The 15993-nt window shown below is 37.5% G+C and overlaps 1 protein-coding gene across 2 annotated transcripts in view; it reads right to left on the reverse strand.

Annotated features, from left to right (window-relative positions):
- LRRC34 (leucine rich repeat containing 34) overlaps positions 1-15993 on the reverse strand; it is a 22978-nt gene continuing 6985 nt past the window's right edge. The window contains exons 6-11 of one of the 2 annotated variants that reach the window (XM_008970915.6): positions 14499-14624; positions 11101-11196; positions 7216-7370; positions 6685-6840; positions 5959-6085; positions 1-4315 (exon numbers count right to left, since the gene is read on the reverse strand). In XM_008970915.6, coding sequence (XP_008969163.3) covers positions 4112-4315; positions 5959-6085; positions 6685-6840; positions 7216-7370; positions 11101-11196; positions 14499-14624 — 864 coding nt within the window. In that variant the 3' untranslated portion in view covers positions 1-4111. Of the gene's footprint in view, positions 4316-5958; positions 6086-6684; positions 6841-7215; positions 7371-11100; positions 11197-14498; positions 14628-15993 lie in introns of both variants that reach the window. The other variant, XM_003817676.7, reaches the window with a different exon arrangement.

Consider the following 15993-nt stretch of genomic DNA (forward strand, 5'->3'; position numbering starts at 1 on the left):
TGTAGAGTCTCACTCTGTTGCCCAGGCTGGAGTGCAATGACGTGATCTCAGCTAACTGCAACCTCTGCCTCCTGGATTCAAGCAATTCTCCGGCCTCAGCCTCCTGAGTAGCTGTTACTACAGGTGCGCGCCACCACACCTGACTAATTTTTGTTAGAGATGGGGTTTCATTCTGTTGGCCAGGCTGGTCTCGAACTCCTGACCTCAGGTGATCTGCCCACCTCAGCCTCCCAAAGTGCTGGGATTATAGGCATGAGCCACTGCGCCCAACCATGAACTACTATCTTAAACATTTCCTGATGTTCTACCTTTGGGAAGCAGTTTAAAATGATGCTCTTGAATATAATTTTCAATATTTTACCTGGAAATTTTGAGTACCTAGAACTTTTTTTTTCTTATTATTATTATACTTTAAGTTCTAGGGTACATGTGCACAGCATGCAGGTTTGTTACATATGTATACATGTGCCATGTTGCTGTGCTGCACCCATTAACTCGTCATTTACATTAGGTATTCCTCCTAATGCTATCCTTCCCCTCTCCCCCCAAGTACCTAGAACTTGACTAGAAATACCATCAAGTAAAATTCTTTAAATTCTACATTTTTACTCGTTATTTATGGGCAATATTGATATGTACTTATTACAGCATTAATTTTTTGAGATAATAATTATAGTCTACTCTTCTGTCCTCTGCAACTCCTGCCTCCATTCATTCAAAAGAGGTTTGCTGTACAGAGACTCCTTGACTTACGGGTTTATCATAAGTCAAAGAGTATACTGAATATGTATTAGTTTCACACATTGTAAAGTCAAGAAATCATAAGTCAGGGACCATCTGTATTTGTTTAAGAAATTAGATAATTACTATGTAAACACAGTATTTAATTTCATGAAGAATTTACTAAAATAAACACCATGGATGTGAACATCCACATATTTGGATAACAGTATCTGGCCAGTGTTTCAAATGCTGGGAAAAAAATTCAAATCAGAATGCATAAAGCTGCAAAGATGATAAACTACCCTTAAGTTTACAGTCAAATGGAGATGCCAAGCATAAATATAACTTGGAATAAGACAAGCCAAGATGTTGAGTGTTATAGTAGGGGAAGGCAAGAAAGGAACTGCTGAGCAGTCAACAGGAGTAGAATGGACAGAGAAACAGCCATTGCTTACCTGGATAGGCAAACGAGGAGATGGCTGATGGAAGAATTTGCACATAGCTGATGAAGAGGGAACTAGGCAGAATGGAGAGAAAGCGTTAAGTGGAGAGGAGATAGAGGTCAGAGGCATCTCCAGTACTACACCTATACCATCTTGAAATAGTCCTCTACCCATACTCTGTGCTGAAGGAGTGAGATTAGATAGCCAGGTTTGTAACCTATGTCCTCACGTGCCAACCACAGTTGCGTGCTAGAGGGTGGGGATTAGACAGCCACATAGGTAACACATGATTCCATACTTGTGACCACAGCAACAAGACACTTCACCAGGGAAAAACAATTCATAGGCCAGACTGAGCTGGTAAGATTCTTTCTCACAAATTTGAGCTATGAAATTCTGAGACAATCAGATAATGATATACGTATAAATGAAAAGATCATTTTAGAACTGGCCTCGAAGTCAGTGAAGCAAGCTAAAGTCTAAAGGAAATGATGAGTAAGCAGAGAAAGCTGATCTATAGAGCAAAGTTAGGGAATGAAACAGGTTTGCAGAGCCAAGAGACTGCCCTAGAGAGATCAGAAAAGTGGCCTTAGTTTCTGGCTCTGCAGTCCTACTGAGGTGATGCAGCCATGATTCATTTTCTGCCCCTGGATGCCATTGATTGTGGCTGTTGTATCCTTATGTTAAATCCCCCTTTTCTTAAACAGGCTGAGTCACTTTCTTTTCCTTGTAATCAGGCAGCCCCAAATTGGACACCTAATTTGTCCAATTAGTCATTATTACCATTGACATCAAGATAAGTCAAGGAGCATGTTTAGAGAAGGGAAGCAATTTTGATGTACCGAATTTGACTGGTGGTGAGATATGTAGGAAATTTCTGGTAGTGGTTGGAAATGGGGCCTGAACCAGGAGAAGTTAAAACTAGAGATACAGATCTTGCAGCTAATAATTTATAGAAATGATTAAGGCAGCCCTGGGAGATGGTATAGGAGAAAAAAAGATGAGGACAGAATTTGGGGGAAAATTCATTTAAAGGATAAGCAAAGACGGAAAAGAAGATGGAAAGTGATAACAGAAAGGAAGAAAACCAAGGTGGCACACATTTTTCAGAGGCAAAAGTGGCTTTGTAGCAGTCACATGGTACAGAGAAGTAGGATGTAAATCTGAGACAACATTGGGTTGGATAATTGGAGCATGATGATCCTTTAGAAGGCAGGTACAGTATAATAGTGGGAGCAGAAACCAGATGGATATGGTTGTAGTAGATATTAAGACATGATGAATGATAATACTATAGAAAAGTTTGAAAAGGAGAACGTTTAAGACAAATGATCATTATTTTCCCAAATATCTGAAAAGCACATACTGCTTTATTTTTTGCTTTCAAATTTGAAACATTGTAAAATGATGAGTATAATATGATCTGCAACAGTGTAAGGTGAAGCAATCTTTGAACTGGGTCTTAAAGGATGATTGCTAAGAGAAAAATGAAACAATACATACAATATGATTGCAGATTTGCTCTTTATAATTTAGATGTGCAGAGAAAATGAGAGTTTTCCTATGGAACTTATATGTCCTTCCTCTTGAGCCCATACCCAGTGGTAAGTCTGGAAAAAATTAACTTTTAGTTTTAGCCAGTTTAAAACCTAGTCTGATATAAAGGGGATAGAATTTATATCTTAAGGGATTTTAAGGTAATGCTTAATCTTTTGGAGAAATGCTGTTTTATTTCTGCCTTTTGTCTTTCTAAAATGGTGTCCAGACATATCATACAAGACAGGGGCATCAGGGTAGACAGAGTCTTTGTTGAGCCCTTCCATTCTCTGGGTTAATTATACTGACCTCTTGTGGCAGGCAGCAGCTTATAAAATAAGTAACAAGTCTTTCCTAGTCTGGTCAGAGTCCAGTTGTCCTTGGCTGAACTGACTTCATCTCAGTTCTTTTGGATGTGGAAAACTCTCTGAGGCCCTATCACCTGCAACTCTGCCTCAAGCAGCAGTGTAGGTCAGGTTACAAGTTTACCACCTGCACCCCACTGTAAGCTCAAGGTAAGCCTACTTGCTTCTCCTTCAGCCATCTTCTGAATCTCCCTTTGGGGGAATATGGGAACTTGTGGGTCTCTTCTATAGTACACAGGAAGAGACAGTAGCCTGGGAAATCAAACTCTTTCCAGAATCTGGTAGACATCCTACTACCCAGCATGTGAGGAATACTACAAAGCAATGAAAAGTGAACAGACTACTGCTACATTAAACAACATAAATGAATCATACTAATATAATGTTGAACAAAAGAAGCCAGACACAAAAAGAGTGTATACTGTATGCTTCCATTTATATAAAGGTCAAGAACAGGCAAAACTACTCTGTGGGGTTAGAAGTCAGGATAGTGGTTATGAGAGGAGAGTGGGAGAGCTGGCAGCACTGGCTTGTTGGGAAAGGGGTATGTATATGTTTATATATATTTGCCTGTATTTATGAAATTGTTAGTAACACCTGTCTGTAACACGTAAATAGGATAGGTAGAATACTTTTTCAACTTCTGAACTTTGAAACCCTTTGAAAGTCACTGGTAATTTTCTACCACAAACCTTTTTATTAATACTACTTAATAACTTTCAGTTAGATACCTACAATGACCTTTACTTGTATGCTATTTCACTACTTGGTTATATTTTCATTATAAAAAGAAATTTAGTCTAGTTCCTTGGTCTCTTTCTCCAGGGTTAGAATTTTAGTCTCTATATTGTAAAATTTCTTTTAAAAAATTACCCTACTCAGTTTTTTACAATAGACAGTTATACAAAGTTTAATACAGTCATTATCTTTTACACATTTGAAAAAAGTAACTTGTTTTAATTTATAAAAGAAAATAGGCTATAGAATATTAATCTCTGTGAAACAATAAGACAAGTGTATGAAAATTATTTTACAGCTACTTTTTCATGGCTGTTGACCTACTGGAACAAGAGCAAAACCTGCATTAGATGAGTGGTCATAAGATTCTCCATAAGTTGATGTCCAATAATAATGCTTTTTAAGGCCATTGGAGACTTCTGCAAGATATACACGTCCATCTACCACAAATGGCTCCACATCTGTATTGTCTGGTTTTAGACAACCCATTTGAATTAAGTCTGAATATGCCTAGGATTTTTAAGAAAAAAACTATATCATTAAGAAAAAATGTATTCAATTTACAGTGCTTACGGAAATTTAAATATTCAAATTAGCTGTGCTAATTTGTAGTTTAAAATAAAATATTCTGAATAACATTGCTGAATTTTAATATTTTCCAGGTATTGTAAATAGATTTTTATTCATTTAATTACACAGAATGAAATTATAATATTGCAAAACTTATTTCTAACTTTTAATGTATTAGACATGTTTTGTCATTTTGTGACTCCTAGAGTTGATTTTCTATACTACCAATTTTGTGGACCAAAGCTCCTATGGTCAAAATTTTCAAGTCCCACAGATGTTCATAAATTGGAATAGGTAGGGGGGCTGGGTAGGAGGCCTATTGTATACATTCTCAAAAATCTGCTGATAGCTAGTTACCCATTCCTCAGAAAAATTAAGGGAATCCCAGATTTGGACATACAATTATATAGAGTTCATGACCCCCCTGAATCTAATCTACAGATTTAGGCTAAAACAGACAATTCCATAGTATTGGATGCGGACCTATTAATTATTTCTTCATTGTAGAATTTTTATACTTTTTTTTTTTTTTTTGAGACAGAGTCTTGCTCTGTCGTCAAGCTGGAGTGCAGTGGCACGATCTCGGCTCACTGCAACCCCTGCCTCCTGGGTTCAAGAGATTCTCCTGCCTCAGCCTCCCGAATAGCTGGGACTACAGGCCCAGCGCACCACCATACCCAGCTAATTTTTGTACTTTTAGTAGAGATGGGGTTTCACCATGTTGGCCAGGATGGTCTCAATCTCTTGACCTCGTGATCCCCCCGCCTTAGCCTCCCAAAGTGCTGGGATTACAGGCATGAGCCACGATCCTTAGTATCTATGTAACAGAGTCATACAAATACGTTGAACTGGTTTGTCAGTAAGGTTGGCAATATGGAGAAAGATGGAAATTTAGACATTAAAAGATTTAAAAGTCAAGTTGGTTTTTGCTTTAGCGTGTCATTCATCATTAGTTCCAGTTCCAGACTCAACTTATTCAGCTACTGATGTGTAGAACCTAAAGAATATGGATGTTTTTCTAAAAGTAAGGGTTGGTTTTTTTGGGAGGGTGGTTTAGACAACACTGCATGTTTTATTACTCTTTTTAGTGGTGGAATTTTTATTAGTCCTTTTGCAAATTTTGAGAATTTTAACATCTACTTTTTCCCCTCGTTCTTTCCAAATGAAAACTGTTACCATTATTTCTGTTTTGAAAGTAGTATCAAAGGCTGTCTATTTATGTGAGCAACATGCCAAATATTTTGACAGCTTGTACTCTATCTCTCCCATTCCATATTTTGGTATAATTATTAGGGAGCAGATCAGAAATTTTGCTACATCTGATCAATAATTATGATTTTTCTTAACCTTAGAGAAATTAGAACTGTGTCATTCAGTGATGTGTAATACTAATACATAGTTTTAATATCTTTGGTTATTTCAACCACAAAACTCTCTAGTAGCTAATTTTAAGACTTATGTTAATTATCAAAACTGCAGTGTCTCACTGTGTAACCATTTCTGAGGCACCTGTAAATAATATCTGATGTTACAGAGATGATCCCAGAAAAAGCCTTCAGTGAAGGAAAAAACTTAAAACTTACTACACACGTAGCCTCATCAAATTTGTTTCCCCAAATGTAGATATGAGAGAAAGTGAGATTTGTTTTCATTGATTGTGAAAGTGCAACAAGTCCTTCTCCCTCTATGTTGTTGCTGACTACTGACAACCTGAAACCAATAATTCCACAAGGAAAGAATACAAAAATTAGCAACATTTATTACAAACACTTTCTTGTGTAGTCTTAGCATTATTCTTCAGTATGTTGTAATGTAGTGGTAAAAATACTGACCATTTAATTCCTAAAATCCAAGAAACTTAGTTTTCTAATTAGATCCTTAAGGTACTTAGTAGAGCTAACTACATTTTGAAAGTCTTCTGTTTTATATTCAGTAAATGTTTGGGTGGATAGCAGATATATTTTTCTGGATAAATGCATCCAAGTATTTTATTCTTTAGTTCATTCTTATTTTTAAAAGTCTTGATCATATTGAATGCTTCTGAGTTTTCTATTAGAATTCAGGATAAGTAATATAAGCAATACAAATTTTCTCATTAATTTGAAGGAATCGTTAATAGAATCAGTCTAATTGTAAAAGACATTACATTTGAAAAATAGAAATGTAAATGTTTACTGTAACTTAATACTATGTCAGTTTAGAAGCTGAGTTTTCATATTTCATTATAATCTTAAGAGTTAAGGGGATTGAGGTTAGTGTTTAAAAATTTGCTTTTCTGTTATTTTGATTAAATATAAAACCATACTAACGCTTTAAGACTCCTGTTGTGTGAAGTAAGAGTTTCACTGAGATAGTTTGCGCCTGCATTTTCTATTCTGTTAAAGGAAAGATCTATTACTTCCAGGGTAGTGTTGCTTTTCAGTACATCAGCCAAATACACCATTCCATCATGAGTTATTTTGTTGCTGGCAAAGGAAAAATAGTTATATTTGAAAATATGAAATAGTGTTTTTATTCATAGTGATAAGATGCTTGAAAACTTAAACAGTACTTTCTGTTTTAGTAAAGGTTTATTTTAACCACTTGATTTCCAAGAAAGTTAATGAAAATTCACCATAAAATATTGCTTTCATTCTTGTTTACACAACTAAATTGCTCATTTATGTTACTAAAAGATAGCAGTATTAAATATTAAAGCTTAGGACAAAGGATTGACAATTGGTTGCAGTTTCTAATCATTGGAAATAATGTCTAACAACGTATCCCAAGTACCATGAATATTTATATAGATTATTCCCATTATTTAACTTTGAATTATTAATGTGTAAATTATCACTCACCAGCTGACATCAAGGTAGCGCAGGCTACTGTTCAGATACAGTGCATCACATAACTGTTGTATACCACTGTTTTTTATATCATGCTTACACATGTGTAGTGCAACAAGACAGTGATTTTCTTTCAACATGCGGCCTACATGGACTGTAGACTCTTCCTAAAAGTGGATAAAATCTTATTTCTAAAATATAATTTTGAAGTAGTACATGTTTATTTCAGACATATGCTGTTATTTAAATTAGCTTTTTAAAAAGATTATATTGGTTAAAACTGTTAGTCCACAATTTACATTTGTTTGGTCTATCTTTAAAAAATTATCTTTGCCACAAATGATATTTTTTACCTTCTCAGAAGGTAAAATATAGTCACTATATTTTACAAGTGCCTGCTACCTAAGTGATGTAAAAGAGGCTGGTTAATTTGGTTTTTTAAAAAAACAATAATCAGTCATTTCGAAAGGAAAAAAAAATTGGTCCCATCATGTATTGAGCATGTAATCCATCTTTCAAGTCTCTAAACCTTTCTTATACCTTCCATATGTTCCTGAACTTTGCTCTTGATCTCTACTCTTGATGGTTTTCAGACAAAATACAAAGACATTTCCCAATCTTTATTTTATGTTAAGAATACACTCATTAACCCTGTGATATATCTGATCCTTCCCTTTATATTCATCTCAAATTCCTAAGAGGTTTTATTCTTATTTTCTGATCATCAGAAGACTTTTTTTTAAGTTCGACAATCTAGCTACTTCTAGGTAAAAGATACATAGCATCAGTGAAGATTTGAATACCAGGCATTTTAAGTTTTTAATAAAATCAAAGCATATTTTCAAATGAATGGCCCAAAGTATTTTGTGACAAGAAGTACTCTTGCATGATTGCTGTATAACGTAATAAGTGTTTTAGTCACTGGAAATGCTGATGATGAACATAGATAACTATATGTGTTCTTGTTATATATAAAGGTACTTTGAAAAAAACTTTAAATGAAACCACATAGCAATAGCAGAAAGTACATGAGCTTTATAAAAATCAAGTCTGTCAGATACTAGTTCTACCTTTTACTGGCTATATGACTTTGGGCAAATATTTTCATCTAGCTGAGTCTCAGTTTCCATTTTAGTAAAGTAGCTGAAATTATGCTTCCCTCACAGAAATAAGTTAACTAATAAAAGGTACCTAGCACAAAATAAGTGTTCCATAAGCAGCCTACAAAGCATTTATTATTGTTCAATATTCTGTAATTCTGTATTTGCTGAAATTGCTTTGACACTGAAAAGATACACCCAAAGGAATGCTATGTAGACTAGGGTCTTTAAAAATGCACGCCAACCATGCTAAAGGGATGCTATGTAGTCTAGGAACGTAAAAAAATGCAAACCAACCACTTAGGGGGTTCCACTATTGCTCTACCTAGTGCCAGGCACAGAGGACAAACTCAGTATGTTTTTGTGTTTGGGCCTTGATTGCAGTTTTAGGCTACAAAGCTTGAAAGCAGGAGTATCCTAATTAAGGGAGGAACTATTGTCAGAAATAGTAAAGGGTTTTAGCCCCATTCACTGAGTTTGTGACTTAATTTGTCTGGAGTGGCACCTGGCATCAGTATTTTTCAAGCTCCCCGGATAATGCCAATGAGCATTAAAGGTGAAGTCCAACATCTTAACAGCTTTTTGTTATCCCATTCCTCCACGGTAATAAAACAGTAAAACCCGTACATGGAATAGATTTGTAGGTTTGTATTTGGGAACAGCAATTTAAGAGCAGAATAGTACCCTTGGGGATAGAGAAGGTAGTGGCTGTCCTGGAGAAGAACAAAACAGACTAGCACCTAGCTGGCTGCCAGAAGCACCAAGCTGAGAGCAACAAGGGGGCCTGGGCTTTTAATAATAAGCATCCTCAGGTGGATTTAGGAATGACACCACTTAACATATTTTAAAAAGGGATCATGCTTATAATGTGATCTCCTATATATAAACATTTCCACAGAGATAAAATCCAGAAATGTATTTAGCCCTCAAATCTCCTGTCATGTCCTCAATCTGAGAACCTCCCTACCACACTCACCTCCCCTGCTTTGATTCCGATTACCCTCCTTATGTCCCCATGGCACCCCAGGCATATCACTCTCCAGACTTGTCAAGCTCCCTCCACCTAGATGGAAAACTCACTGAAGACAAGTGCTATGTAATTTATTTGACTTTAATACCTCTAGCACCTCGCTAGCATTGTGTCTTGTTTAAGGTTGCATTCAAATATTCATGGTGTGAATGAATCATGAGTGAAGCAATTCACTGCATGCCTACTTTGAGCTGTATTTTGCTAGTCTTTTAAGTATTTTTAAAATAAGAATCTATTTGAAGATTCTGAGGGTCTTGTTGAACAGATTGGATTTACGTACATGAAACAACGTGATGTAAAACCACAAAAATTCTGGTACCGAAAAGTGCAGCGATAACTCAAAGGGAGAGATCTATGTAGGCAAAGAATGTAAAATACACTTCTGAATATGAGAATACTACCTTAAAAATATCATTAATTCTCAGTTATTCATACTAAGGGGGAACAATGAAGTAGATAATTTTAAATTATCTAAAGTGCTTTAATCATTTAAAAAGTTCAGAGTTTGGCTGGGCATGGTAGCTGATGCCTGTCATCCCAGCACTTTGGGAGGCCAAGGCAGGCAGATAGCTTGAGCTCAGGAGTTCAAGACCAGCCTGGGCAACATGACAAAACCCTGTCTTTACCAAAAATACAAAAAAATTTAGGTGGGCATGGTGGTGCATACATGTGGTCCCAGCCACTCAGGAAGCTGAGGTGGGAGGATCACTTGAGGCCAGGAGGTGGAGGCTGCCGTGAGCCGATATCATGCCACCGCACTCCAGCCTGGGTGACAGAGTGAGACCTCATCTCAAAAAAGAAAAATAAAGTTGAGAATTCAAACACTGACATTGATTGATTGATTGATTGAGATGAAGATGAAGTCTCGCTCTGTCGCCCACGCTGGAGTGCAGTGGTGCAATCTCGGCTCACTGCAACCTCTGCTTCCTGGGTTCAAGCGATTCTCCTGCCTCAGCCTCCCAAGTAGCTGGGATTACAGGCACCTGCCACCATGCCTGGCTAATTTTTGTACTTTTAGTAGAGACTGGGTTTTGCCATGTTGGCCAGGCTGGTCTCAAACTCCTGACCTCAGGTGATCTGCCTGCCTCGGCCTCCCAAAGTGCTGGGATTACAGGCATAAGCCACCGTGCCCGGCCAAACATTAAATTTTAAACATTGAACTTTATAAAGTGCTTTGACCATTTACTTTTCCTAATAGTTAGATATATGTTTTTGTTTATACCAATTATTCTCTAGCTGTTTACAAGTGATAGGAGAAGAAAGCCACCCAGAAGGAGAAAGAAGTCATGAAAGTAGGAACCACATTTTTACTCATCTTTCTGTCTCCAGCAAGCAGCTTACTGCTTTTCATACACATTTTGCTTTTATTACTCATGATTTCAAAGGTGTAATGGTTCAGCCACATCAATGTAACAAACAGTTCACACTGGGCTCTTATAGTCTGGCCTTTAAAACCTTCACTATTTATGCTTTCATCTTAACTACTTTGACCCTCACAGGTTTACTCACTAAGAACTTGAGTTTCAAGAGAAAAGATGACATGTTTGCTGCTTAAATAAGCAATATCTAAAAGCATATTTAGTTATAAACATCTTACCAGGAATTGATATAATTTTCATTTAAACATTTTTATAAATAGTAGTTTACAAGATATAGTAAGTACATCTCTAAAAATACAGTGTATTCATGTACCTTGACATAAACTTGTAGTAGTACCTTAGTTTTATTCATGTTGTTATATTAACTACCATCACTTTGAATACATACCTGTTCACCATACAGTATAGGTCGGTTTAGGTTTATTGCCTTAATTGCTTGGTTTTGAGTTAGTACTGTAGCAAATGCTATCACACTTTGCATTCCCTAAAAACAGGTAAATTCATTAAGGAAACAGACAAAGTATATAATAATCTCGCTACATAAATATTTCAAGATCAGCTATCTGCATTCTGATAAAATTGTTTTTAAAATTTAAGCATTCCTTGGACTTTGAATTGTAAGTTGATCAAATTCAAAAATGAATTGTTACTGTATTCTTCTCTCCTGGCCCTAAAATCTATCTAAAACATGGCATGGGGAGTTTCTTAATGTTTCAGTGTCCATTTCCTGGGTGTTTCCCTCTAGGTTTTTTTTCCTCACCCCTCAAGCTTCTGTGTGGATCCCAGCTAGAGCTCATACTACTTATCCAACACACATCATTGTGCAAGCACTCTTTTATATTCATACTAGTACTTTAAGTGTGTGTGCAGTGGGAAAAGGTTACCAATCACATTTTTCACAGATCCCATAGGACTCTCTTGCTCTATCTGACCGGAAGGGCCTAGTCCCCCCATATCCGTGATGGACACCACCATGTACACCCAGCTGGTATGCCGGAAACCATGGGCTTCCTCTCACTCTGCCATTCCTCTTACCTTCCCATCCAGTTGATCACTAAGACTTACAGATTCTGCTGCCTCCAAAAGATGTCTCAAATTAGTCTGTTCCTGTCCATCTTTGTGGCCACCACCCCAGCCCAAGTCCTCCTCACCTCTCACCTGGACTACTAAGTGGTCAGATGGCTTCTTCTTGCCACCCTTTAATTCTGCACAGAGAAAGCAGTGATCTAAAACCACCAATCAGATCATTACCCCTCAGAGCTTTTCCAGATTTCCATGATTTGCTTTTTCCATGATTTTCATTTATAATACAACCCCCACTTCTTCCCCTTACCTGTGACCCACAACCCACACAACTTTGCCATATCTGGCCTCCATAAGCTTCTCTACTTTTACTTCAAGGCACTCTTAACTTTGTCTGCTCAGCCATTCTGACTTCTCAGTTCTTAAAACCTGTGACACTTGCTATTTTATTATTCATGTACCTCCCTCGTGATTTTTGCCATATCTCAGTATGCAAAATATTTAACACTATTTTTGTTTTTATTTATTTATTTTTTGAGATTGGGTCTCACTCTGTCGCCCAGGCTGCAGTGCAGTGGCACACTCGGCTCACTGCAGCCTTGACCTGCTGGGCTCAAGCAATCCTCCCACCTCAGCCTCCCTAGTAGCTGGCATGCAACACCATGCGTGGCTAATTTTTGTATTTTTTGTAGAGATGGTATTTTCCCATGTTGCCAAGGCTGGTCTCAAACTCCTGGGCTCAGGCAATCTGCCTGCCTTGGCCTCCCAAAGTACTGGGATTACAGGCGTGAGCCACCACGCCCAAACTTACTTTACACCATTTACTTAATACTTTCCCATTAAATCAACTCACTTTTTCAATTATATTTATTTTAAAATAAAACTTTGTATCACTGCTGTAAATGGAAAACCATAATCCCTTGAAACAAACAGAAAGCATCTGTAAAAATAAATATATGAGTATGAAAATTACCTCACTCTGCACCAAGAATGCTACCCATGCCACACTTAGGGAAGCACTATCTTAATGTCTGTGCATGCTGGATGCTCTGCCTGGAAAGTTCTGACATGGACACTCTCCATGAGTTTTTTCTCATCCTTCATAACTCGTAAATATTACCTTAGTAATATAAGTCTTAGGCAACCCTCCTGTAGCAGAATTACTTCTCCCCATTATCAGAGTACTCAGTCATTTTTGTAGCACTTTCCTCTACTTCTTCATTGGTGTTCCCCCAACTAAAATATAAGTTTCATAAGGGCAGAGGCAGAGGCCATGTGATTCACTGTTGTATCCTTAGTATCCAGCACAATGACTGGTATGTGGAGATGATCAGTACCGAATTAATGTTTTCCCAGAACCACACTGGCTGCATCTACCACCTTAAAAAGTTAATCTTGGCCAGGCGCTGTGGCTCACTCCTGTAATCCCAGCACTTTGGGAGGCCGAGGCAGGTGGATCACCTGAGGTCGGGAGTTTGAGACCAGCCTAGCCAACATCATGAAACCCCGTCTCTACTAAAAATACAAAAAAAAAAATTAGCCGGGAGTGGTGGCAGGCACCTGTAATCCCAGCTACTCAGGAGGCTGAGGCAGGAGAATTGTTTGAACCCGGGAGGTGGAGGTTGCAGTGAGCCGAGATCACGCCATTGCACTCCAGCCTGGGTGACAAGAGTGAGACTCTGTCTCCAAAAAAAAAAAAAAGTTAATCCTTCAGAATCTATTATACCAGAGAGCCCCCTGGCCCATCTTATTTTCATGTCACATTGATTAACCTGAGGCTATACAACAGGTTCCCAAGAGTAGGCCTAAAGATTTGAAAGCATGTCAGAGAAAGTGAAGCCTGGAATTTGAAGACATGCAAAAAAACACATTTTTCATTATCAGGCCAGGTGAAGGTTCAAAGCGACTTTTATCTTTTTTAATAATTTTTAGAGACAGGGTCTTACCATGTTGCCCATGCTGGAGTACAGTGGATGTTCACGGGCACGGTTGTAGTGAACTGTAACCTCAAACTCCTGGGCTCAAGAGATTCTCCCACCTCAGCCTCCTGAATAGCTGGGACTACAGGTGCATGTCATGTCGCCCAGCTTCAGAGCAGCTTTTAGCATCATCATTTTAAGTTTTTGTGCTACAATATAAGTAACTACTAAAAAGTATTTTATTTTTGTTTTGAGTCAGAGTCTCACTCTGTCGCCCAGGGGCTGGAGTGCAACTCACTGCAGCCTCCACCTCCTGGTTCAAGCAATTCTCCTGCCTCAGCCTCCTGAGTAACTGGGATTACAGGCTTCCGCCACCAGGCCCCGACTAATTTTTGTATTTTTAGTAGAGACGGGGTTTCACCATGTTGGCCAGGCTGGTCTTGGACTCCTCACCTCGGGTGATCCACCTGCCTCAGCCTCCCAAAGTGCTGGGATTATAGGCGTGAGCCACTGCAGCCTAAAATGTATTTTCAAAAGTAAAAAAATTATATGAATAAAGTAATATTTGTTTAATTAAAGTGAACATGATCTTTTTCTAAAAATTCCATACAGTTTAAGATGAGTTATATAGATGGAAGTTTAGGAATATTTTTATTAAGTATTTTTCTATGTTATTTACTATAGTCTGATTTTATTAATAATCTGCACTATTATGTCTAGGGGAAAAACACCTTTTCTCTGATATTAGACATAAGAGGCAAAATTAATCATTCATAAGACTCTGATTTAGCTGTTCTCTAATGACCCACTATCTGGATGATTTTCTCATAACCAGTTTACTCACCAGATCACAGTCACCCAGATCTAATTTCTCTAATGATGAATTAATTTGCAGCATTGCAGCAAAAAACATTCCACCTTTATTTTCAATTTTGTTTCCAGTCATTCTTAGGTATTTCAGAGTCCGATTCTTCTGAAAAGGAAAAAAACGTATTTAATAATTGTTAATCCACAGAATTCTATATATTACATGAATTAGGAGACTGTATTACTATTTGCAGACTCCAATTTTCATGGAGCTAGAACACGATATATATTTTTTTTGAGACAGAGTCTCGCTCTGTCGCCCAGGCTGGAGTGCAGTGGTGTGATCTCGACTCACTGCAAACTCCACCTCCTGGGTTCACAGCATTCTCCTGCCTCAGCCTCCCAAGTAGCTGGGACTACAGGCACCCACCACCACGCCTGGCTAATTTTTTTCTGTATTTTTGGTAGACATGGGGTTTCACCATGTTAGCCAGGATAGTCTCGATCTGACCTCGTGATCTGCCCAGCTCGGCCTCCCAAAGTGCTGGGATTACAGGCATGAGCCACCGCGCCCAGCCAGAACAGGATATATACCTTAAAGGTAACATTCAATCTACCATAATAGATAAAAATCTAGTTTAACAGTTGAGTAGAAAGAATGCCCAAGAAACAGATGCCCAAGCAATAACCAGTAAATAAAACATATATTAATAAACTTTCACTGGAAAAATCTGTAAATTTATCTTAAGAAAATTATAGCACTTCACTTTTTTAAATTGAGGTGAAATTCACATAACATAAAACTGACCATTTTTAAGTATACAATTCAGTAGCATTTAGTACATTCACAATATTGCACAGTCATCACCTGTAGCTAGTTCCAAAACATTTTCATCATCCCCGAAGCCGGTCCTATACCATTAACCAGTCACTCCCCATTCCACCTATATCACTTTTAAAGTAATATAATTTGATAAATATTTCACAAAATCACAGACATTTCATCATTCTAATGAGTAACTATTAGGACATATAATAGTGTAAATAATCATCACGATTCAAACCCCTCTGAGATCAGGAAGAAGAAAAGGATGTCCTCTCACCACTTCTATTTAACATTGTACTGGAGGTTCTAGCCAGAGCAATTAGCCAAGAAAAACAAAAAGAAAAACCATACAAATTGGAAATGAAGTGAAACTCTGTATGTGACACCATCTTGCACAGGGAAAATCCTAAGGATTCCACCAAAAAAACCTGTTAGAACTAACACAAGAGTTCAGCAACATAGCAGGACACAAGATCAATATACAAAAACAGCTGTATTTCCATATGCTAACAATGAACAACCTAAAAATGAAATTAAGAACAACAGTTCCACTTACAATAGCATAAAAAAAAAGTTAGGAATAAATTTAACAAAAGAAATGCAAGATTTGCACATTGAAAACTACAGAGCATTGCTGAAAGAAATGAAAGGCCTTAAATAAATGAAACATCTTATGTTCGAGGTTTGGAAGACTTAAGATGGCAAT

Source organism: Pan paniscus, chromosome 2, assembly GCF_029289425.2.
Source record: "Pan paniscus chromosome 2, NHGRI_mPanPan1-v2.0_pri, whole genome shotgun sequence".
In the NCBI taxonomy this organism is placed as follows: Eukaryota; Metazoa; Chordata; class Mammalia; order Primates; family Hominidae; genus Pan; species Pan paniscus.